The sequence below is a fragment of the Alosa sapidissima genome, chromosome 6, assembly GCF_018492685.1.
Source record: "Alosa sapidissima isolate fAloSap1 chromosome 6, fAloSap1.pri, whole genome shotgun sequence".
Lineage (NCBI taxonomy): Eukaryota > Metazoa > Chordata > Actinopteri > Clupeiformes > Clupeidae > Alosa > Alosa sapidissima.
This window is the reverse complement of record NC_055962.1, coordinates 2,742,181-2,768,868: the sequence shown is the minus strand read 5'-3', so window position 1 is coordinate 2,768,868 and position 26,688 is coordinate 2,742,181. Positions and strand designations below refer to the sequence as shown.

Sequence of the window (26,688 nt, the reverse complement as noted above, 5' to 3'; positions counted from 1 at the left end):
TTATTTTTTGTCAGATGTAAAGGAAGATGTATAAATGCCAGACAGGATGGCACACTTTATTATATAAATGTTCAAAATGGGTTTAATCAGCATTGTCAAAGGTTTCTCAAAGAGTTCACCACAGATTACAATAAAAATGAAAATGCTGGTGTAGCTTTTTCAACTTCCAGAAGAAAACTTACAGTTACTACACCACACACGCAAACAATCAGACAAACCACTCCTTCTGGATTGAATAAAGACTATAAGAACTTCCATTCATGTGATCCATCATTTCTTTACATTTTTGGGCTGACTTTTTTTCTTGGTGGTGCCTTGTTTTTTCCCTTGAGGCTTGGCAGATGGTAACTTGGAAATCTGTGGCTGTGCTTGACTAGGTGATGTTTCCTCTGCCATGACTGCCCCCTCTACAACAGGCTTTTCTTTGGGAATTTTGGATTTTTTACGCTCTTGTTTTCCAGCCTGTAAGTTAACAGTGCCTACTGTTTCCTCTGGCATTTTAGCTATCGCTGGCTTTGTTGGTACAGGTATTGGGTTTTCCTGCACTGACTGTGGGCTTTTTAATTCCTGTTGGTTTGCGTCCACCTTTAACACACTTGGTAAAACTGCATTTGGCATAGCTGCCTTCGACAAACCCTCCTCTGGTCTAGCATGATGCTCACAGGCTTTCTCTGTGTCTGTATACTTTTGCTTGACCTGTTCTGAGGCTTGTTCCTCTGTTTTGGCTTCCAATGGGTTTGCAGATGGAGCCAGCGGTTTAATTGGCTCTGTTTTAACCTCTGGAACCGCTGGAATAATCTCGTGTTCTGTAGAGTACACAATCTCTGTTTCAACACTATCTGGTTTAATTGTGTCTTCCTTCAACTCTTCGTGGCAGGGACCTGATTCAGATACATTTTTCACCGGAGAAGCTCCTAATGGCTCCACTGGCACAGAAGGCATCTTAATAGAACATTCTTTGTACTCTTCCTCATCATCTGAGTCCTCTAGTTCATTTAGGTTTGAGGTAGCAAGAGAGGCAGCAAATTCATGCAATCGGGCCTGCTCGGCATTTAACCTATCCAACTCGGCAGTGAGACCGAAACCCTTGCTTTGTAGGCTTTCTTCTGAGGTTTTCACAGTAGGTTCCTCTGGCACGGCCGGTTGAGACATGTCAAAACGAAGGCCTCTGATCTTGTCATACAGGCCCTTCCTCTCCTCCTGCAGAGCCCTGCACAAAGTCTCAAGTTTGTCCACCTTGATGGTAAAAAGCTCAAATTCCTTTGCTTTCTCAGATCTCTGTGTTGAAGAGAAAGGTAAAATATTGCTATCACCAAAAAAACCTTACATTGTCATGATGTGATAATGTCATAATTATTATGTTAACTACCTGCTCAATCATCTCCATGAGGGCCTTGTTGCAGCTTTCAAAACGTGTTTTCCAGAAGCCTGATTCTTTTTCCAGCTTTTTCATCTTCTTTGTCATCTACAAATTGTATATTTTAGTCAACAGCAATATGTAAACAAGATGCATCATCACCCCAAATTATGTTACAATTTGGTAATGACAGGAAGATCTAATAAACATACTAATATTACCGGCAATAGGATGAATCACAAACCTTGTCCATTTCTTGTTTGAAAGAGACGTAGACATCGTTACTTTTCCCTAGTGTGGCCTGGAATTCATCAAACTTCTGGGAGTACAAAACTAGCTACAAAATACAAAAGAAAAGATGGTCAGAGGAAACGGAAAAAAATACTCTTAGTTCCTCTAGCTGTAATTAATTTCAAATTTCTCTTCTGGTAATGGTGGGAGAATTTTCTGTATTCAAACATCACACTCAATTTGATCTCACCCAAGGGAAAACTTTTTGTCTCAAATAGACTTGGGCTGAGACGAGAGGAGGGTTGTTTCTCACAATAGACCTTATCTTGTCTCAGCCTAAGTCCAATTTAAGTTCAACTTGGTGTAACCCACAGCCCACAGGGAAAACTAGATGTACCACAAAGCGGTACAAAATATGACTGCTGCTCAGTCCTGCCAATTCTCTCCGCAGAAATTAAATCATGCATGTCAATTTGTCTCCATGTCCTACTCCAGCCCCTACTCTTGAAATTTTTGTGTATGTAAATGAGTGTGTGTGTTTGTCTTTGAGTACTGTTACTGTGTCAATAGTCCCTTTAGGACCAAGTAGGAACTAAGTTATAGGAACAGTCCACTTCTAAATCAGTTCTACTAACTACTCTCCCCCAAAACCCATTTTTCATTTGCATTTGGGCTGGCCAAGCCATAGGAACTGGTAGGAGGGCGTAAGGAGTGACATAAGCACGGCGACCGTGTTTATAGCATCGACACTTACAGGGTTTAAAATAGGCACCCAGTCAACTCGCCAAATGCAAGTAAATTAGCCTACATTTTTTAATTATTTGAATTATTATTTTCTGTGTAGAACAGATGTGATGGAGCAAGCAAACATGCTGGTTAACAGTAGCCTATCTTTAGTCATCAGATCTGTTTGGAAAATGGATTTATTCCGGAGAGCTCATCAATGTTTGATTTTATTATCACCGAAGCAATAAATAACATCAGGTATTTTAGTGGAATTGTTGTGTAGAATAGGGCAGGAAAAATTAAAACGTGGAAAAGTCTTACAGTTTGCAAAATAAAAGATCTGCTCATTATATAACTGCATAAATCCAGCTGGCTCCAAAACAGATAAAAATGTGCAAATGCTGCAATAGATAACATGTGTGGAACAAATTACACTTAAAGTATTTTGCTTGAAATGTGAAATGTGTTTTGAACAAATGTAAGAAAAAGACATAGGCCTACTAATAGCACCAAACTGTAGGCCTATGTAGGTGAGAGGTCAGTGAGATGAGCAAAGACATAGTAAAAAAACTGTATGCAAGTGAGGGGTCAACAAGGGGTCAACAAGAAGTCAACGGACAGAAGGAACACGAAATAGAGAACCATTAGCTCATGGCAAGACGTGATAAGATCAAGCCAGGTCGTACAGCCCACTCGAAAATAGTCCTCTCTTTCTTTTGGACATCGGACTTCGCAGATCGAGAAGCAGAGCCGATTTTTATTTTTATTCCAGAGCAGACAAAACACGCAACCAGACTCTGTTGCAGATGTATTGTCTGTGAAACAAAGTTTTAGGGTCTAACATCTTTATTAAACTCCTTTTCCATGTCCCAGCTCCTTAAATGATAAAGATGAATTAACAGAGATCAAGGACAGGGCAAATGAAACTGAAACGATGGAGAAGTTTAACTAGCTCTAACATTAGCGAGTTGTATTCGTGTGTAGTATAGGCTTGCATTCAGGTGAATTGCAACAGAAAGTGATGTATTGTTTGCGTAGCAGACGTTATGTCATTGCACAAGGCTGTTCCCCATCCTTTTGGGTCCGGACTGAAGCAGAGTGCATTCTGCATGCCACCCATTCTCGTTATAAAGTCTCTGAGAGTAGTATATTTTGCTTACACAGGCAGCATGGATTAATATAATATATAAAATATAATATATAAAAAATGCTTCTGATCAAGGGCATCACCAAGAGTTCAGATCATTCGGGGCTTTGCCTAAAACTCATCGGGCGCTCGGGGGTGTCACCCTCAAATTTCGTAAATATTGTTAAATAAATGCACAATTTCTATACACTTTCCGTCAGAGAATACTGCATAGTTAACTATACCATACAATACCACTAGCCAGAGCTAGTGAGTGGAGCGGATGGAATTTTTTTGGAGCGCGGAGCGATTTTTAATTTAGAGGCCGGAGCGGCCGCTCTGTTCCTCTCCAATTTCGCTCCGATACCGCTCACACCATGAGTCTGAGGCATGCCCAAATCCACCCAGAATTCATGTCTTCGTAATAAAACCAAGACCGTTAAATTTCAAAGATATTGGCCATAGTAAGTTCGTTGGGGATGGAGTCGCTAAATATTTTAGAAAGAAAACTGAAAGTCACTATTCCTACACATCAACTAGATACTAACAAAGTAGAGCAAGAACAACCATGTCTTGACCATGTTCCAGTGAGTAAAGATTAATTTTGGAATGTAAGACACATTTCACGGAAACATGAGTGTGCTACGGAGAGCAAAGAAAACAAGCAATTTGTTAATGCTTCATATCAAGTAAGGCTGAAGTAAATCTTGGATGCTAAACCTATATTATTAACCCTTTAATGCACGCATTATGAAAAAAAATCTCTAGATTTTTTTAATATTGATTTTATTACTCTATATGAGCCTAAAACTGAAAAGCATTTTGAATTTTTTAAAAATATGATTTTATATAGAAGTTATTTTACTGTCCACATATGTGGACAGTGCGCAACAATGGGGTAAAAAATAGAAAGGTAAAAAGGTAAAAAGAGTAATGACAGAAAATATGGACCATTATGTGACTTTAATGCAAAAAACCAACAGTTTTTTCAAGTACATCATAACAGTAATGATTTTAATGGCACAGAAGGATATTCTGAAGGTGTTTTGCAACATTACAAAGAGTTAAAATTTAAAAAAAGAGTTATTTATAACATAATTTGATCATTTTTTTAACATATTTTGTAAAATAGAAAAAAATAGAAATCAGAGTTAAAGTTACTGTCCACAGATGTGGACATTGCGCATGAAAGGGTTAAAAATCCTCCCACTCCAGTGAAATCGCTCCATGCTCGCTCCAATTTAAAAGAAGGAGAAATAATCTACAAGCCGAATTGTCACCTTAGAAAACTTAAATCCCAAAGAACTAAGAGCAACGACAATGTCACTCATAGAACATTTATTGTAAAAGATAATGACACCGATAGTGCACACATAAGCCTAAAACTAAAGGGATCAGTGGGATTAATTGCCTTAAGTGGAGCGGGGAGCGAAATTGAGTGGAGCGGCCTGATTCAGTTGATTGGACATGATTTGGAAAGGCACACACCTGTCTATATAAGGTCCCACAGTTAACAGTGCATGTCAGACCACAAAACAAGCATGAAGTCGAAGGAATTGTCTGTAGACCTACGATTGTCTCGAGGCACAGATCTGGGGAAGGGTACAGAAAAATGTCTGCTGCTTTAAAGGTCCCAATGAGCACAGTGGCCCCCATCATCCGTAAATGGAAGAAGTTTGGAATCACCAGGGGCCTCATTTATAAAGGGTGCCACAAAAAACTTTCGTTAACGGGGCTGAAATGTGTGTATGCATCTTTCCCTGGGGATCGGGATTTATAAAGATAAAAGATGCACATTTCTACGCATCCTTTCGACCATCCGCAAAGTTTACGTAAAGTTTTTCAGGCATGTAAATCAGTGCCATCTAATGGGGAAATCACAAAATAAAGCTCAGAGGGCATAAAAAAATATCTCAACACTTCTCAACACCTTCGTGATCACTATCATTCATTCATATTGCAGGCTATGAGGTTTGTAGCCAAGGCTGCAGCCAAATAGGTCTACACTAAACTGCAAATATTTTCAGTAAATCACGTTTAGTAAGATATTGATATTGATGTTCGTTAATAATATTAATATAGCCTAAATCATGCCTCTCCCGACAGTGCGATCTACTAGGCTACCTGCGCTGACTACTAGCCTTAATAAAGTCATGTTCCTAGTGTAGCTTAATGCGTAATGCATTTGAATTAATGCAAATTATTTTATGTTGACCTATAATAAGAAGCCATAAAACCTTTTCCCTAAGCTTTCTAGAAGATGTATTCTATTAAAACGCACCTCACCTTAGGTCTTTTCTCTCATTTGCATGCGCGGATCTACGGGGTGGCAAAGGGTGGCAACTGCCACCCCTGGGACACAGTCTTGCCACCCCTGTTGCCACCCCATTTATAAATCAGATAATATTTTTTATTATATTTAGTATATTTTATGTTCATACATGTTGGACTGTGAGAAGGTGTGAAACCCGCACCAAACTCCTCTCAAACAGAAATCGCCGATTTAGAATCCCCCGTCCCCCCAGTGACCACCGCGAAATTTCACCATTGGCAGCAGATTGCACAGTGCATGCAACTATGTGTCAACTGTCTGTAGGCCTACAACGAAGTGGTAAGTTTGACCACCAAGTCGAAAAAGTCCATAATCAGACCCATAGTCAGTCCATAAATCAGTTAACCCGGCAACAACCTCACTGTTAGTCTACGTCATTTACATCCGCAAGACTTTGTCTCATCAAATTTTTCCAAGATGATGGTCAGGTCAGATAATAAGGGCATGCTCATGCGTAGCTTAACGTTTAACGTTTAAAGTCTATTTGTGTGTGTCGCTAGTTTATAACCTTTGACTGTAAATACTGCTGTCAATGTCAACCCATTAATACACGTGATAATTCAACACGGGTTCTCAAAAAATTGTCATGCATCCACTTTCCCAGCATCTATGACTATCCAAATGTGGTCGACATGTCAAATCAAACTAGAATAGACTATCTAACTTTAATACAGTATACATGTACAGTACTTCATTATTCACCACTTTGTGAGTGAGTGAGTAGCCTAAATTGTGAATGGCAAAACATAACATTTGGCACTAAAGATCAGGGACTGAGGGGGACTGATTTCCATTTAGGTTCGTTCTGAGCAAAAACATTATTTGATATCATAATATTATAATACCTATATAATATTAGGTCTTAAAAATAATAGCCTAACTTAAAGGCACAGAAAATGTCCTTGCTTTAAGCCTTGCAATAGCCTAACCTATGTATGGTGCTACCAACTGCATGACAGGCCTATAAATATTTGCCTAGTGTCTCTGGTATCATATTTCACAAATTGTTTCAGTAATTTAGACTACATACTTGGAAAAGGCAGTTAGATAGTGTTGGATATTAATATTCTTTTTTTTATCAACTAGTAGTTCTAGCCAATTATGCAGGGGTTATACCGATTCATAACATCTGACTAAATTCATCTTATAAGGGGTCTGGGGAACATTGTGTGGGCAGGTGACTTTCCAAGCCTATGGAGTTTTGAGTAATATTCAAACAAAGGTTAATCGGAATGATAAATACCGCTTTTAACCGGTTATCTAAAATTGAAAATGACGTTTTCACTCCGGAATAATTGGTTTTGCTCCTGTTTTCAGTTACGTCCTTCCAAAAACTGTGTTCGTTTCCGGTTTTCATTTTCATTCTTTGAACCGTTTCTAATCCCTGCTAAAGATATTTGGCCTTTAATTGTAGTGGGGGTTGAAGTAAAAACCTTCCAAAGAATTAAATAATTGAATTAGATACCCATACCCAGTACTTAGTTACTGTCCACCAGTGTGTGTGTTTGCATGTTTATTAGTGAGGTGGTAGATTAATAATTACATTCTTGTTATGTACATTTTAAATTGTTGTATTATAATAAATCCAAAAAGAATGTTTTGACTAAGAAGGTACTTACTTAGTCTTTATTGAATCAGATGGAAATGTTTTGACAGTCACAGTCATGGTTATCATTGCAACAATCCTGCATTAGAATCTTGTTTCAATTCAGATACCTAAATCTACCGCTTATTTTGTATGACTAAATTTGTCCATATTCCCTCAAAACTCACTAAAAGACATCATTTGAGGGGTCATGTTTTAAAAATACCCCCAAATCATCAGAATCTTGTTTCAATCCATATAACCTAAATCTATTGATGGCTTATTGTATAAATGTATCCATATTCCCTCAAAACTAACTAGAAGAAATCATTTGAGGGGTCATTTTTTAAAAGAATTCTCTGGGGGAACATACCTCCAAACCCCCCTAGAATTGTTTTTTGACACTGTATAATTTAAGTACAGACTACACAGACTGTATAGTGATTACACATAGAAAGAAATTCACATATTAAGACCCACATCATCCAAAACGCCAGCTACATCTCCGATTTGCCTCCCACCCTGTGTAATGTAATGTAGACAAAACATATTCAATGAAATCCGTAGAATTTTAAAGGGACACCATGCAAGCTTGATGCTTTTTCTCTACGAAACTCCCCCTTGCTCGGTCTGAAGCTCTTTTCCTTTTCTTTGCGTCTTCCGTCAAGGGTTTTCACTGCTTCTTCGCTGGCTGTGCCATTATACACACGTTTGCAACAATCTCTAGCGGCAGGCAGTAGGGGCGGGCGAGAGAGCCTTCATTCGCCCCGTAATGAGTCATTTAACCATATACCGACTTACGAAGATGATTAATTAACACGAAAACGTTGCCTGGTGTCCCTTTAAGTTTTGAATTAATGTCCATGCCCCCCCTCCTGGAACCTCATGCCACCCCTTCGCCACCCTAGGAAAAAATCTCTAGATCCGCCCCTGCTCATTTGGGCCACAGATTACTAGACTGCTAGGTATTCCGAGACAACCAGAAACCCAGCTGATATGGAATAATGCCCCACACATTATTAGCCACTTGATTATTTGTTTCAATACAAATATTAATACTTCGCACCGTATGGTGGTTGTATATGATGAGCCCAAAAACATGGCAAAACATAGGATACAGTTATTGAGTTATTTTAATACAGAACTATGTCAGTCGGTAGGCCTGCTTATTTCACATAGGTTCACTTGTCAAATGTCATATTTATATCGCTGTCTGACAATTTTGACTTCCTTCTTCAGATTGATGTGACATCTCTATCATTTCAACGCTATTCAATAAAATGATTGGTATAAATGTTAGAATATTCATGAATCGTTTTGCATTGACCTTTCATGGGATATTGTGGGATGACAATGGGAGGAGTATGGCGCTTGCGCACAATTCAACGCAGGTTGGTATTCATAAGCAGCCACCTGGGTAAAGTTGTGCAGAATAATAAATCAGAATAATTTTGTGCATACGTCTTGAATTTTACATCTTGAATTTCCCCTTGGGGATCAATAAAGTATCTATCTATCTATCTATCTATCTATCTACGTAGATTCTGAGGTTTGGGCGTACGCAATGTTTCAAGATGGAATCTACGCATAGTTGTATTAATGAGGCCCCAAGACTCTTCCTAGAACTGGCCGTCTCTCTAAACTGAGTGATCAGGGGAGAAGGGCTTTAGTTAGGGAGGTGACCAATAACCCGATGCTCACTTTGACAGAGCTCCAGGGTTCCTCTGTGGAGAGAGAAGCTTCCAGAAGGATGACCATCACTGCAGCACTCCACCAATCAGGCCTGTATGGTAGAGTAGCCAGACGGAATCCACTCCTTAGTAAAAGGCACATGGCAGCCCACCTGGAGTTTGCCAAACGGCATCTGAAAGACTCTCCAAGCATTATGTTTGGAGGACACCAGGCACCGCTCATCACCTATCATGCAGTAGGGATGTTTGTCAGCGGCAGGAACTGGGAGACTAGTCAGGGTTGAGGGAAAGATGAATGTAGCAGAGACATCCTGAAAGAAAACCTGCTCCAGAGCGCTCTTGATGTCTGACTGGCGTGATGGCTCATCTTTCAACAGGACAGCGACCCTAAGCACACAGCTTCAGGACAACTCTGTGAATGTCTTATAGTGGCCCAGCCAGAGCCCAGACTTGAATCTCATTGAACATCTCTGGAGGGATCTGAAAATGGCTGTGCACCGACGCTCCCCATCCAACCTGATAATATTTTTTTTTAAATCCCAGGGCTCTTTAACTGGCATGGTATATTTGAGGAAATATTTCAGTGGCTGCATTTTGCCTACATGATATTTTGGCAGCCTTTGTGCAATGGTTACAGAGCCTAAATGTAAAATAAAGTTCAAATTTAAAGGAGAAATCCGGCGAGTTTTCATATTGATCTCCGTTTCTCGAGGTCATTGGGTACTGTTGGTACTAGTGTTGTCACGATACAAAAATTATTGTTTCGATACTGATACCAAGTCAAGAATTGTGGTTTCGATACTTTTTCAAAATTTGATTTGATTTGGGGGTCCCCACCACCTTGACGTCATCAGTAATATTGAATATAATGTGATTATTCACACCAGTGGCCATCCTAGATTCTGCTCGACCCTCCACACACACATAAAATGATGGCTCATGTCATATGTTTCTATTTCATATATTTTGGAATTCATATATAAGTGTATATATTTTGTTAATAATGTTTAGTAATAATCACATAAAAGAGATCACCAAAACTTCATTTTAGCACTTAAGGAACATTTCAAAGATAAGGACGTCCTTATCATTACAAGGCGCTGAAACCCACGCTTTTGTCATTTCAAGGATAGACTATTGCAATGCTCTATACGCTGGCTGCAATAAAGACCTTCTAGTTTATACAAAATGCAGCTGCTCGTACTCCCACCAGGACCAAAAATGAACATATTTCCCCCATCCTAGCATCTTTACACTGGCTACCTGTTAAAAGTCGCATTGACTTAAAAATATTACTTCTAACATACAAAGCCATAAATGGCTGGGCACCTGAATATATTAAAGATTCCCTGGTCCCTTATAACCCACCTAGACCCTTAAGATCACAGAATACTGGACTTCTTGTAATCCCAAGAATTTCAAAAACTACAGTCGGAGGCAGAGCTTTCTGCTACCGCGCACCCCTCCTCTGGAATAATCTCCCTCCCTCAATTAGATTAGCAGACACCTTCCCTATTTTAAGTCTAGACTTAAAACATACCTCTTTAGTGCTTCCCATAGTTAGGTATGGTGCAGTGTGGAACTTCAACCACCGCAGGGTTTTTTGGAATGGACCACCCTGCTGTGTAATCGTGTGTCTGGCACCCCAGTCATGCATGCGATGGTGGTGACTGACCATACCTGCGCTGGTGCGGACTGCTGTATCGATCATCTGAGCTACATCTAATCACAACAGCGTTAGTTTTGTAGATGCCCTGGTCATAGTAGAGGGTGATACGATACCGATTTATTCCGTAAGCCCACAGACACTTGTGAGGTAAATCATTACCAGTCATCAGCCATCCTTGTGTTTGTCCCTCATCGCACCTGAAGTCCCATCCCTATGACTGCCCTACTGCCTGTTGCTGTCCCCTTGCTTGGACTCCTGGCCCGCGCAGCCTAGTGACCCACTACTTGCCCTACGACATCCCCTTATCCCTATGGACAATTAATTCCCTACACTGGACTATTTGAACTTCCTGCCACTAAATAGGATTCATGCATTATCATACTGGATATGTAACCATCCTACCTCTTTGTAACATATACAAAGTTCACAAACACCATGTTCTATTCTCTACACCTAACTAACCTTTCATTTATCATGTAACTGACCCTAGGCAGATGGGGCAGGCCCTTGAGTCGTGGATCTGCTTGAGGTTTCTTCCTATATGTATATCCAATTCTAGGGAGTTTTTCCTTGCCCCTTTTACTCATGGGCTCTCTCTGAATGTTTTAACACTCTGTAAAGTGCCATGAGACATGTGTAATGTTTTGGCACTCTATAAGTGAAATGAAATTAAAATAAACAAATGAAATTAAATTAAAATTAAGTTAAAAGACATGCAGGCTAGGGGAGACACTAGAAGCTTGCCTTGCGCGCACACTAAAGAACACGGCCATTCTTCAAAGTATCGATATTAATAAAATTAGGTATTGGGACATTTTTAATTTCAGGGTATACCGCGATTCTTTTGTAGTATCGGTGCACTGTGCAACACTAGTCGGTAGCCTATGGAAACCCCCCCGAAAACAATCGGTTTTACCTAGCGGTTGCTACGACCAGCAGCTAAGGCAGCTAAAGTGCTACACTCCATGGATGTGGGAGTGTAGTGCTATAGCTGCCTGGCTGCCTGGCTGCGTAGCAACTCGTGCTAGGTAAAACTGATTGTTTTAGTTTTTTTGTACCGACAGTATTTGGTGACCTTGAGAAACAGAGATCTATGTGAAAACTCGTCGGGTTTCTCCTTTAGGATCCACACTTCCTTCATGTTGGCTATATGTCAACCACTTAAAATGAATGATGAAAAAATGAATGAAAAAACGATAGAGAGGGTCGTGTATCAAAACCTCCCTGTATTTTCCCTGTGACTCTAGCTGCATGTATTTTATGTACCGTATAACACCTACAACACATGCATCATTCATGGGAATGATACAACGGAATCCAACTCTGCGAAGAGTGATTACTTCTGTAATTATGGATTTATGTTGATATTTCTGACCCAGCTATGACCCAATGATGATGTGGGAGAAGAGCTGTGAGTGACACAGCAATGAATATTCACCTGTGCCTGCATCACTGTCTGCTGCTCTTTCAGCTCTTTAGCTTGTAGTTTCCACTCTGCAGCCTGAGTCAATAACTGGTTAAACACAAAAGATCAAAGGTGGTAGAAGGCAAGAGCCAAGTGGCCAGGTGTTTACCTGTTTCTTCATTTGCAACTCCTGCTCCTTCATTGCGTAGCATTTCTTTGTTATGTCAATTGCCTCTTTAAGTAGCTACCAACAAAAACACAAAGAGATTATTGTGTTCCTTCTTTTATATCATGATTTAAGGATCACTGAACATTCAGAAATGTGGATGTTTGTACCCAAAATGAATTCGATTTTGAACATTTATCCAGCTCACAAAAATACTACAACTTCAAAAGTAGCAATGAACTGAACACTCCTAAATGTCAAAAACTGTTTAGATATGACTCACATATTCTTTTTCCCGCTTGTGCTTGGCCTCTGCTTCCCTCAGCAACATGTTGGCCTGCTCAATTTTGGCATCAGCCAGTTTCTGCTGCATGTCATGGTGTTTGAAAATCTTTTCTAAGCTCTGAATGACAAACAGAAAATCATTTTCAGAACAGTGGCCATACTGTTCTTTGTACACTGTTTAGTCCTCAAATAGATACAGTACCCTCCAGAATTATTGACACCTCTGCTAAAGTTGACTAAAAAACGCTATAGAAAATAATCTGTTGGTGATTTATTGTAATCTCACAATGAAAACAATTAGGAAAAATCCAACCTTGAAAGGAAGTACATTTATTTTGAGAAAAAGGGAAATCTCATAAAGAAATAAATATTTTTAATGAAAACACATTGCTCACAATTATTGGCACCCCTGCTGAATCTGGAATAAGTATACTGATTACCTTAACAAGGTTTAATAAATAAATTATAAAAATACAATTATAGTACATGGCCCTGTTGAATAAAGTCACTTTTTCTGATGTGTAATTTGTAAGGGTCACATGAAAACATGGGGTTAGCCAAAATAAAATAACCATTACGAAGACTAATCTTGAGATTGAAAACATGACTTACTTCTTCCCTCTTCTCATATTGGTGAATGATGTTGTTCAGTTTTTCAGCCAGATCTGAGTTCTCTTGACACAACTTGTTGTTACGGTTGCTATGCACTTCTATCTGAGCCTGGATGTCAGTCAGCGTGCTTTGAAAGTGAGTGGTGATCTCCTTTCTTTTTTTCTCATCCTCCTGACACCTTTGGAGATTCTCAACCTGAAGGCCAATTGAAATTCAACAGCAAGAATTCTTTGTAGGAATTGCCCTTCCTCTGATGCTGCATGTGCACTTTGCACTCTCAACTTCACAACAATATGGATACAGTATGCTGAGTGAAAAGATACATGTACTGTACAGATTACTGGAGGCTAGTTTGCACTCACCTTCAGTGTTTTGTTGTAGTCCTGAAGGTCTCTGCAGAGGCCCTCTAGTTTGGTGCGAGCCAGGATTGCACGGCTGAGGTCAAATTGGAGTTGATCTTTCTGCATCAACAGCTGATCACTTTTTTTTTGTAGATTGTTATTCTTCCTCCGCTCTCGCTGCTGACGCTCCACCTATGTAAATCATAAAGTTAATCTAAGCTGAACTCCTTTATTCCACCTGCTGAATTTAAGCTAAGCTTTAGCCTTAAGATAATGTATAAGATAACATAAGAACATTCTTATGCTTTTAAATATTGCTGTCATTTTATTTACACTGTGCCATATAGTAGATCTCTATCACACTCTTAAAAACAAATGTGTTGTCCCTATCTGGACAAAGAGATGTGTTAAAACAACGCAAGTTGTGTTGTTTTCAACACATTCATTTTAAGAGTGCATGATTTTATATGAATTTAAGGAACCAGGAATTTAAGAAATCTATGATCTTCCTTGTCAAAAAAATGAAGGCATTATTAAATATGGGCACAAATACAAATTTCCTCCTGTTGATTGCACCCCACCTGCATGTCTCTATTTCCCACTAGTTCCCCACTTTGAGAGCCACTGTAAGACCAATCAAAATCAAAGAGGAGAGGTCCTATCCAAGTATCCAACCAATCCAACTTGTGTTATTAGTGTAGTTCGAAACCCAACATCTATGACGGTGTGGAGGTGCATTAGTGCCTACAGCATTGGCATCTTGCACATCTGACAAGGCATAATGATACAGGATTTGAGCAACATACTGTATACTGTCATCCAGTTTTCCAGTGAAGACCTTGAATATTTCAGGTAAACAATGCCAAAATAAATGTTCTTTCTCCATAGAGTCCAGGTGCTAAAATGGCCTGTCTGCAGTGCAGACCTGTCAAATTAGGTGCACCATGGAATTAAAAACATGATTAAGAATACCCCATACTGTTGTGAGTCATTCTGTGTCAAATCAGATAATGCTGTTGCTGCACCGTCTCAGATTTTGTTCAAACATTGTCTGCATCATCAATGGGTCCTAAAACCAAGGCCTGTGAAATATTTCTGTGTAAATCTTCTGTCTTCATATCTTTTGGCAGCCATGGCCTACTGGTTAGCGCTTCGGACTTGTAACCGGAGGGTTGCCGGTTCGAACCCTGACCAGTAGACACGGCTGAAGTGCCCTTGAGCAAGGCACCTAACCCCTCACTGCTCCCCGAGTGCCGCTGTTGTTCCAGGCAGCTCACTGCGCCGGGATTAGTGTGTACTTCACCTCACTGTGTGTTCACTGTGTGCTGAGTGTGTTTCACTAATTCACGGATTGGAATAAATGCAGAGACCAAATTTCCCTCATAGGATCAAAAGAATATATTATACTTATACTTTTTCAGACCTTGAAATTCTTTAATTTTTACAGCTTGAAAAACACGTGCCATGTTTGGGCATTAATATCTTGACAAATATTTTCCCTAGCCTCCTCACATTTTCTAGGGTGGAAGACCAGCATATAAAAAAGCATGTGTAAACAATTTAAAGTCTGTACTAAATGTCTACTGACTTTCAAAAGGGCCCTAGATTTCGGAAAAAAATGTGCATTAAGTGTGATGTTTTTAAAGTGTATAAAAAAACATTTTTGTTTTTATTTCATTTGGTATCAGTCCCTATTTCCTCTTCAAATACATCAGTTTATTCATGTTTCCCCACAATTTAAAGTCCCCACATCAAATGACCAAGACAATAATGAGGATAAAACAAGGTGTGTTATTTTGTGTAATTTTCAATCAGCTATTTTTTTTTTCATTTTCAAGATATTAGGAATGTCTTATTCTTTTTGAAATATGGGAAGTAAAATACAGCCATTCCGTTCCATTCAAATATCAGAGTTAATGCCTTGTAAAAGGAGCAAAATGCTATGTTGTGTTTCACCTGAGGGGGCGCTAAAACCTATTTGTTATTGTAAATGCTTATTTTGGTATTCCCAAAACACCTGTAACTAGATGCATTTATTCTGTGAATGGGACTTGGTACAATATTGGTACTTTAAACACTAAATGTCTATATACTTAGCTAGGGACTTCTATAAAACCAATGTTTTTGTGGTACAAACTTTTAATAATTGAATCGTACTACAAAGTTTGGTCAGGCTAGAAATAATACTTTTTAAGATATGAATGTCCAATCATGGCCTCCAAGATAAGGCCTTTTAGAGAGTTTAAACAATCAAGGGCAAAAAGACTATGAAAACAATAGAATTGAACAAAAATATTTTACAGGTTTTAGTAATGGAACCTAAACATTAGGTAGACAAACTTTGAGGAAAATCGGAGTCGGTGCTACAACCATTTTCCTGGATTTTGTCTGATTTGACACGGAATGACTCTTGTGCAGAGGTGGAAAAAGTACGAAAATATTGTACTCAAGTAAAAGTACCAATACCTTGATGAAATATTATTCAAGTACAAGTTAAAATACCGATCTGAAAATGTACTCAAGTAAAAGTAAAAAGTAGTTAATTTAAAATGTACTTTAAGTAAAAGTTACTTAGTTACTTTTTTTTTTTTGGGGGGGGGGGTACCAGAACAACTAGTTTTACCAGAGACTTTCTAATGAGGAGGTACAGCACTCAAAAAATCCTCCATAGTAGGCCTAATGCATGGGGTTAGTTTGTAACGCCAATATGGCAGTTGTTTACACATATCACAACCCTTCCATGGCAAAATGTCGACATGTGAATACATTGAGCCAATTATGCGGTGTGTTGTAAAATACATTGAGCCAATCAAGTGGTGTGCTGTGAAGACATCGTGCCAATCATCTGTTGTGATCTCGCTGCTGGAGCAAGATTGGTGTCGTGAAGGCTTACGCACACGCATTTCTGCCGAAATAGATGCACGATAAGTGCCCAAAAAGTGTTGCAATATGGCCGCCGAGTGGAGGTACTTGCCTGATAAGGACGTTGAGAAATGGAGATCTATGTGAAAAATCACCGGAGTTCTCCTTTAAGTTTGAGCAGTAGTTGATTTTCAAAGTTAGTTGCACTCATCCTTGGGTCGCTTTGCAGTGAACAGTAATCCAGCACAACAGGCTTGTGCAAAATTCCAGAATTGAATTGAAACTGGCTCTTAAATTCCAATTCAATTCTTGAATTTCTCTTGCATTTCAATTGAGGTAGCAAACAGGAAGCAGAATTGCAATTCGAATTGTGCACAACCCTGCAGCACAACTGAAAAGCCCCTCACAGGCAGCTGAGGCAGGCAGGCCAATGTTGAGTTGCAGAGAGTTTTTTTTATATTTGGAAACGAGCAGAAGGTTCAGCAGATTAAAGGGTGTCGAACTGGTGGGGGAAAGTGGGAAGTATAGGGCCCCAATGGAGGAGAGGGCCCTTGAAAAGTGGAATACAGGGGGCACAACATTTTCACCAGGCATTAGTAATAACTCAGGTAATCCACACATAAAAAATCCAAACAACTCCATAAGTAGAGTCATGTGTAATGAAGTGGAATAACACAGGGAAAAAGTATTGAACACGCTAAGAAAAAGCACTAAGGCAAGGAAAGGGAAGGAACGAGCTGGAATCTGTAAGTAGTTAGAGAGTAGTTATCCTTTCTATCTGTGCAAATTAATATAAGCTTGGTTAGCCTACATATCGATGGGCTATAAAAAGGTTTTTATTACCAAGGTGTCACACAACATTTCATGATGGATAAAAGCAAAAAGCTCTCCCAAGACCTTTGCAACCTTATTGTTGCAAAACATATCAATGAAACTGGTTACAGATGCATTTCAAAACTTCAGAATCTTCCAGTAAGCAGCATGGGAGCCATTATCTGCAAGTGGAAGAAACATCACTGCACCATCAACCGGCCTTGCACAGGATCTCCTCGCAATATTTCTGACCAGGGAGTCAGAAGGATAGTCAATTCCAAGAGCCAAGGACCACTCGGAGAAAGCTCCAAAAAGACTTGAAGGCAGCCAATTCAATTCAATTCAATTAAACAGTTCTGGAAGTAACTAAAGATCAGGATTCACAAGAGGGACCCCTGGAATCTGTTTAGAACAAGGGGCCAAAATCACACCTGACACTGCGACTAATAAGTTTTGTCATACAGGAAATGTCTTGAAGCTGTCATTACAAACAAAGGCTTCCACAAAGTATTGAAGAAATTTCAGTAGGAACGTTCAATACTTTTTTCCCTGTGTCATTCCACTTTATTACACATAACTCTTATGTTTGGATTTTTTTATATGTGTGTTAATATAATGTGTGGTGAAAATTTCGAATATACTCACTGGAAGTTTAGGCTAATTACTGAAAAACAAATTTGAAAAACAAACGGAAAAACAAAAAAGCGTTCAATACTTATTTCCACCATATATTTATTTTACCTGAATATTTTAACTTACAAATGAAATGTCAAAATGAATGTCAGACTAAATGTAAAGTTTGACTGACTGGATTTTGTATACAAAACATAACTGTCTAGTTTGTTAACTACCACAGTCACGAGTTGGGTCGCGATAGTCTGTCATTTTTAAAAAGTGGGTCCCCAGAAAAAAAGTTTGAGAAACACTGGTCTAAGGTCACTCTCACTCTCCCTTGCTAAAGAGCTAAATGGTTTAGTCCACCTGCACGATTCATAAGGTAGTCTATCTTTTGTTTATTTAGTTGAGCATCGCTAGTGGAACGCTAATTGTTGTGCTGCTGGTGCAATGTCTTTCTCCAAGAAAGCCAAGTAAGGTTACTAAAAACAAAGGCCAAAACAGGAAAAAGAGAGACATCAACATGAGGGGAAACAACTAATAAACTTCTTTCCAAAGAAAGGTGAGCACAAACGTCAAAACACGAAATCCCATGGTGTTTGCTTGAATATCTCCGCAATCATTGGTGCTAAAACGAACTGAGACAACCCATTGGAATAGCGGAAAATACACTTTCATAGGTTAGGCTAATCTGATGCATCTCGTGATCCAGCTCCATCTTCATCACTTTCAGAAAGACTGCATGGCGCCAGCTTGATTCATGTTCTGTTGTAGGCTACATGCTGATCATTATCACTAGGCTAGTGGTTTAGGGCGCGATTTTTTTTTCTGTTTTCGTTAGTCTTAACTTTTTTTTTACTCAAGTAACGGATGGGATTTTTGATGTAGCGAAGTACAATACTTCACTCAAAATGTAATCAAGTAAAATTTAAAATACCGATTTTATAAACTACTTAAAAAATACAAAATACACAGAAAAACTACTCAATACAGTAACGTGAGTAAATGTATTTCGTTACTTTCCACCTCTGCTCTTGTGCAACTGAAATCCTATATCGTGAATCCTATAGCCTATAACATTTCATTCTCAAAACTCTAGCAACTGATCTCCTCAGTTCGTAAACATTAACAAAATTTTGTTAAATGAGGTGAAGCAGCACAGTGGTAAGCATGCCCCCGTCCTTTTTTTGAAACATGTTGGCATCAAATTCAAAATGAACATATATTTTCCATGAAATAGTCAACATTTTCATTTTCAATATTTGATATGTTGTCTTTTTGCTGCTAAATATGGGTTTACGAGATTTGTATATTATCACATTCTGTTTTTATTTGCATTTTACACAACGTCCCAACTTTTTCTGATTTGGGGTTGTAAATAAGAGATTCTATGTTAATTTCTTATTTTACTTATTATAAGCTCAGTTTGTAATCCCAGTGCTTGGAAAGTAAAAATGGAAAATTCAAAATAAACATAAAGTAACAGATTAGAAAATGTAACAGTCTAGGGACTGTGACATGTCTAGAGAAACAGACAAAGGAGAGAGACGTGTGGAAAGAAGACTGATAAAGTGACGGGCTGCCGGGAGGGTGATAACACAGGCAGACATGATGATGAGTGAAAGAGAGAGGAGCTGCAGAGACTACAGTAGACAATAGACATGTATAGAATGTATAATAATTTAGAGTCTAAATACATTTTTTTCTGTTCAATTTCCATTTTTTGTTCAAGCAACTAAAACAGAATATTGGAATAAATAGTGAAATATCCAAAAGTTTAATTGGCCAACTCTGCCAAGTTAATAACTATTTGTTCTTTATTTTCTGTTATTTTCTAAATGTTTGTTTATGATAAAACCATTGTGATTATATTAAAAATCTATAGATTGTAAATGCATTACATGGACCAATAACCTTCACAACTTAATTTGTTCTTCCAAATGATCAACAAAGGAACAAATATCCCAATGTCCAATAAAGTGTTTTGTCCTGAGGAAACATGTGTCTGCTGAAATAGCCTAATCCTTGGAGTCCCACACTTACCAGCTCAGCATACTTCTTCAGGATGATCTCCACTTTGTCTTCTGGTGACTTAACCTTTTCCAGACTTAGAATGAGACGGGCGGTTTCATTCCCTGCACAGTATTGGAGCATAGCAGTAAGTTTGCATGCATTCGCGGCTTTGGTGATACAGCTGACTGGCAAATCAACAACAACTCCAGGAAGCCAGACAGAACTGTAGTGGGCATGGCTGATGCAACTGTTGTGGATGCTTGTCATATGCTAAAACTTTCAAGGAACATGTTGCAGGTATTGCAGCCCCTTTGATAAACTCATCCAGTGTATAGACCAAATAAATCAGTGAATGTCTCACAATTTTCTGTAACTAAACAAAGATATAACAGTGGACTTAGTTGTTGGCATCGAAGCCCAGAGAAATTCTGGGCACTAATCTGAAATCTCTTGCACAAAACTCTTGGAGTACTCATGACTTGAATGTTGAATTGCATATCTGCCATGTCACTAAAAAATGCTTTTTACCATTTTAGAAGTACAAACTTGTCTTTCAAGCAGATAAAAAGAAACTACATGCTAAAACAAATGTTTGCAAGGTGCAAGTCAACATTTTCTTTTAGCTTAAACTTTAATGCACAGCACAATCTACTGAGCTGTCAAGCCACAACTAGCTAGATAGCTAATCTGAATAGCAACACTTTCTCATAACTTTGAGCATAATTCAACAATATAATATTAAACAATGTTAGTTATTTGTTAGCTTTAGCATTACCAACTAGAACAATAGCTTTTATTTAGTTATATTTAACATTATGTATTAGTGACTGGGGATACTTTGACTGATTCTATAGACTATAGTATAAAGTAATGCTAATGCTTGCCTACAAAATAGTCACTGATTCTGCACCCTTGTCCTTATGCCACCTCCTGACCGCTGCACTCCTCTAATTCGCCTTATTCACCCGGCGGCCAAAACGAGGCTACAGGGTACAGGTGGCGTTCATTCACCTTATTCACCCAGTGGTCAGAACAATGGCAAGAACAATGGCAAGTCTTGCCATTGTTCTGGCCACTGGGTGAATAAGGTGAATGAACGCCACCTGGCTCTGCTTATGGCAATCTAAACTTTTCTCATCTGTTGTTCCCCATTGGTGGACTGTGCTACCAGTTCCTGAGCAGGGCATCCCTCTCTATCTTCAAAAACCTCTTGAAGACGGGGGTGGGGGTACTGTGGCGCAACTGGTTACAGCTCCTGTACCACATTGTGTCCATGAGACCACGGGGACCGGGGTTCGAGTCTGATCCCACCCCGTCTCTCATTCCCACTTGCTTCCTGTCAGCCTCTTCACTGTGAATAAGGGCAAAAAAGCCCCCAAACATATACTAAAAAAAGACCTAACTCTTCTGAGAGTATCTTTTAGCACTAACACCTGGACAGGCTTAATCTAGCACTTCCCTATCCTGACTATCTTGACTTTGCTTGAATTGTTATTGTATTTTATGTGAGTAGTACTAATTGCTGCACAATTAACTAGTGGCACTGTACATTTATTGTACCTTGATTGTTGTAAGTCGCTTTGGATAAAAGCATCAGCTGAATTATTAAATGTAAATGTGAATGTAATGAATAAGAACCCTTGCCTATTGGAGATTAGAATAGTTTTACAGTAAAATCTCATCCATTCATGCAGAGCTTCTTATTGGGGAACTTGATTTTTAACTGATAACATGGCCTGTGTTCCACTTAGTTTTGACATGGCTGAGAATCCTTTATGGGCATGTCGCATGATTTTCTGCCTTAATTTTAATTAATCTGGTACCTGGAGCAGATCCAAATACTTCTTCCGGATCCTGTTGCTGGTCACCCTTATCTTCAACTGCCTCCAAACTGGAGATCTGCTGCTCCATGAGTGAGGCTGCAGACCCATATGTTTTGATAATGTCCTCCAGCTGCTGGCTGAAGATCTCCATGGGATCAGTGTCTTCTTCCTCACTGCCATTCATCTGGGCTGTTAGGGTATTCCTTGGATCTGGGATTCCTGATATACTCTGAGCACTTTTCTCCATGGCTTGTGAATCTTGAACAATGAAAGGGAGGAGGAGAAAGATAGACTAAGACACAAAAATGTTTATGGCACAAATAATGATATGGCATGGGTTTGGAGTACTCTTAAGACATATGGCACAAGCCTTATGTTGTGGAGGTGTCCTGTGCTTTCTGGGTGCTGTAAAAGTTGGGAAAAACAGCTGAAAGTCTGTATGTCTGAAAGGCTAGTATGGACAGTCTGTCAATTGGCTGGGGATAAACTGGAGTGTTACATGTATATGATACATGAATTTCAAAACTGCACCAAAATTCTTTTTATTCAGAAATTCAACTCTGTCATTTGGTAAACCAGCCTACTCATAGCGTTTTAACTTTGCGTTTAAATCAGCCCTTTCTATAACACTTGTAATGCTAATAGGCCTAGCCTACTTTATGCCAAAATTATGTTTTATTTATAAACTAAACTGTCGGTCATTAAGAAAACATAATGATTGTGTTGTTGTAGCTTTGTGTAACCCAGACATCAGCAACGTGCATTTTATACGACCAATCACTCGTGGCTGCCTGCACTTTCCCTGTCCTCACTGCAACTTGCACACTGGTTTGTGCTTATTAGCAGCATGTTCATCAGGTCCAGGACACCAGCCTGAGCCTCCATGTCAACAAAGAATGAAAACGAGCTTATTATCAATGCGTGTTATCAATGCGTGTTCAATTCGAGCAAATTGATATTTTTTCTAAAGATACAGGACTGCTGCAGGCAATGAGCTGGCAACCACCATGAATAATTCATTTTTAAATGTTCTTTCAAACAATAACTATGCCTACTCGAGACTCTGTCTTAGTAGGCTATAATTTCCAGGACAATTGGGGCAGGATTCGGGACAACTACTTGTATTTCAGGACTTTTTTTTCTGGATTTTTTGGGACGTCTGGTCACCCTAAGACTACGGGAAATTCTGTTTTCAATTCAACTGTAAAACTAATAAAGTTCATTTTCAGGACTGCTATATATGTGGAAATGCTTTTATGTTTTGCATTAGGTCTGGTATAGGCAGAAATGTGCAGTATTTCTAATACATGTATTTAAAATACATATTTCAAATACAAAATAGCCTACTATTTTGTCATTTGTATTTTATTGAGATGATGAAAATGCCTTCATATTTTGTATCAAAATATTTCAGTGTTGTGTATTTTTGTATTTTCAAAATACTGAAAAATACTTTCTGTGAAACACTGTGATGACATCTATCTAACTATCTATAAAGCACAACATCTTGTCTGTGTCTGTGGCACCCTCGCATGGTTAAGCCCCTGTGATACCGCTCTCGGCCACTAGGGAATTTTGGCGCTGTTTCAAACTAGCTATTTTAGCACATTGCACTAGTCATCACAACACAAAACGTGTGGTGTTGCAGATTGGATTGAGTCCTAGGTTCTTGGTGCTTCAGGCAGCCGTAGATCGGAAGAGGATGACTTCATCTTCACAGAAGACGTGGAGGTCAACTCACAGCAAGGCTGAGCTAGAGTCACTTCATTTTTTAGAGGACACCACTAGCTAAGGTTACACACACTAGCTAAGGTTACTCCTTTGCTCACACAAGGACAGCACAGGGACGAGTTCACAAGCTTAGATAGCAACACTTGAGTTTGCTTTTTTCCTTTCTTTTTTCTGTTTTACAGTTTTTTTCTAGACTTTAAATTTGTCTGTTCTCTGACCTGTGAAATATTTCAGTGCTATGGTGACTTGACAAGATAACTTCCTACCTCAATCAAGGACATTTCCAACCTCTTGCACATTTTAAATAAGAAATGACCCTGTCACAATGTCATAATTAATTATTGGCTTCTAATTGGCTTAACAGATTGGATGGTATTAATGTGACAAGCTGATTTTTTATTTTTACTTTTTTTTGTATTTACATTGATAAAGGTTGTGCACACACCAGTTTCAGGTGTATACAGAATGATTCAACTGTGATGAAACTCACCATAAGTGTGGTAGTGATGGTGTTAAATAACTTAAAATGTTAAAATGCTACCTAGTTTACATTTCTAAATTCTTTGAGTTATTGTCACTGATTCATAGTGGGCAATCTATTGTACCAATAGAGTAAATAAGTATACTTAAGGAAGGGTTCCTTGAGTTACCAAACATTTCTCAGAGCAGAGGTTTATATTGGGATGTCTAAAATGAGGGGTCAGCATATCTAATCTGTTGACTGATTATGGAAGGGGTCTCTTTCTTTCAGATGTTTTTCCAGGTAGTGTAGGCTTGGGGAGTAGTGTAACAACTGCCTAAGTTCGGAATTCCAAATGGCCAGTTATGTTGTTCAGATATACGGCCCAACCGCTTGACATCCGCATTACATGTAGGTCTGAAAGCAGCTACAGTATACATGTAGGCATACTGTATGTAAGCACCCACGCACATGCACACACACACACACACAGGTAGGCAAGCACAGACACGCATATTTTAAACGTTGCCTGTTTAAAGAATTTAATCTCTGCGATTGATTTTGTTGTGATAAGAACAAAGTTCTTTGTAATTTGTAATTTGCATGCATGAGTATTGAACTTAATTTGCGCTGCGGTGTTGGCGATAGGCCTACTGTCATTTGACCGTGTTGCAAGATTGTTCTGACTCATGACGTGCACGGAGCGGAGGGTCTGGCAAATATACTATCCTACTGTGATTGAAATAAAAATATCAGAATATTAATTCAATTATCACCTTGTCATCATAACATTGGCATGGCCTCCAGGAAAGAACAGTTTATGTTATATTTTATTTGTGTTGGTCATACTATAGAATGATTTATTGCTGTCTGTTGAATAATACAGAAGAAAAAGAGATAAGAAGATTAAAAAAATAATAATAATTGCATATGAAATCGCAATATTGGTAAAAAAAATCGCAATCAGATTATTTTCAAAAATCGTTTAGCCCAACGCAGAACCAAGAAGCAGTATTGTGAAGAGACTGTTCTAAGGTAGAACTATGTTTTTTGAGGTTGCTAAAGATGGATCTGTTGCCATACACCAGGATGATGAGGATGAGAGACAAGTGGACCTTTCAATTCCAATGATCTAAAACACTTAAAATGAGACACGTAATTGAAAAATAATGTTTTTTCTTTCTTTTTTTAAATGACATAGTCAATTAGCAGATTTAAATCCAACAGAGCGTGTTGAAAGACCTGAACATGAAGACTCACAAGAGCACTGAGTAGTATGGACAATGGAAATGGTATTGGAAGCAAAGACTTCTCCAGTCCAAGTATAAAATACATTTCAGCTAGTGATCAATACTTTTACCTGCATTCCACTTTGTCATAATTATATTTAGATATACTATATATATTTTTTATATACTAAAATGTCTTCTGTGTGGTTAACACCAATGTCTGGTTAGAATTCCCAGTGAATAGCTGCACTGGAAAAGTATTTGCAAAAAAAAAATGTTCATTTCACAAAATGCTCAAATTATGCACAATATATCTGTTATACTATATAGTTCCTTAACTTTTCATTCAGAATAAGTTAAATTACAAGCGTGTTAGTTTACTGTTGCCAAAAATATTATCAGCACATTTTTCTAAGGAAAATATCTTCTTATTTGGCATAATTCTCGTTCATTTTCTCACTTTATGCAGCTGTTATATTATACACTGCTGTGTGATGCATCTATAGTTTTATTTTAAGGCTACATACTTGACAGAGTGGTAGTGACGCTCTCCAGTAAGCCATGATAAAATTAGCAAACCCCACCCCCAACACACACACACACACTTACACCCACACCCACCCACACGCACGCACACACACACACACACACACACACACACACACACACATTCTGGTAAAGAGCCATGGAGCACCTGTTATGAAATAACACACTATTTTCGGACCTTCAGGACCCCCCCCCCCCCCCCCAACACACACACACACTCTCTCTAACTCACTACCAGGAGTTAGAGTGGATGTCAATTATGAGAGTTATCGTTAATTGACTTGTAAAGGAAATAGTAAAATATATAACTGATATTTTTGGGGTTATTTGTCTTTACATAATAATTCTTCAGTTATCCGTTGTCACAGTTCAGTTTTCACTTTCAATGTTGTACGTACCACACACCATAAGATAACATTCACTTGTTAATATAGATAGCATTAGTAACTAATCAAAGTAGGATCTCTACCTATATAATGTTTGCACAAAACCAAAGCAGCTACCAGTTAATGTCTTCAAGAGCAATGTTACAGTGCCACACAATTGAACATAATTAGCAGTGCAACTCACCAAGTGTCGTTGTAAGAATACAGGACAGATGAAGCAAGTTACTTCACTGAAGCAAAGGAGAGAAAGAGAGAAAAGGGAAGGGTCTAAGACAACCGAACTAAGGGAACATCTCCAACAACAGCTGCAACAGGCAACCTCCCAAAATAGTTCCAGAGACATAAGCCAAATTTAACTACAAATACTAGTTGTACCTAGTGGCAAAGAGGTGCAATAGCATAACATAGATATCACCAAGGCAAAAAACGTACACTTATTTTGGCATCTCTGTGCCCGGTGGTTTTTGTCAAAAAAATCCCAAAAGAAATAGTTAGAGAGCATTGACAAAATGGTAGAGAGCAGAAATATAGATGCTTACACAATTTGAAATGTTTATTTCAATAACAAATCCCTTTATTTCTATTCAAAGATATTACATTAGTGTCAACGGTCCCGGCCCTGTCACTGCAAGTGTCTCCCTCAAGCACACTGTGGATTTTTTATTTAATTTATATAGTATATTT

At 38.6% G+C, this 26,688-nt stretch overlaps 1 protein-coding gene across 2 annotated transcripts; it reads right to left on the bottom strand.

Annotated features, from left to right (window-relative positions):
- txlnba (taxilin beta a) lies at positions 1 to 26,320 on the bottom strand. 2 transcript variants are annotated; one of them, XM_042095021.1, is made up of 10 exons: positions 26,189 to 26,320; positions 21,653 to 21,910; positions 19,860 to 19,951; positions 13,548 to 13,718; positions 13,186 to 13,380; positions 12,572 to 12,691; positions 12,292 to 12,366; positions 1,602 to 1,694; positions 1,370 to 1,465; positions 1 to 1,278 (listed from the first exon to the last, which is right to left on the bottom strand). In XM_042095021.1, the coding sequence occupies exons 2-10, from the start codon at positions 21,897 to 21,899 to the stop codon at positions 271 to 273; spliced, it is 2,097 nt and encodes a 698-aa protein (XP_041950955.1). In that variant the 5' UTR covers positions 21,900 to 21,910; positions 26,189 to 26,320; the 3' UTR covers positions 1 to 270. The 2 variants fall into 2 exon arrangements, with proteins under 2 accessions (XP_041950955.1, XP_041950956.1); XM_042095022.1 differs by lacking the exon at positions 12,292 to 12,366 and adding an exon at positions 12,156 to 12,230.
- Positions 26,321 to 26,688: the final 368 nt, after the last annotated feature.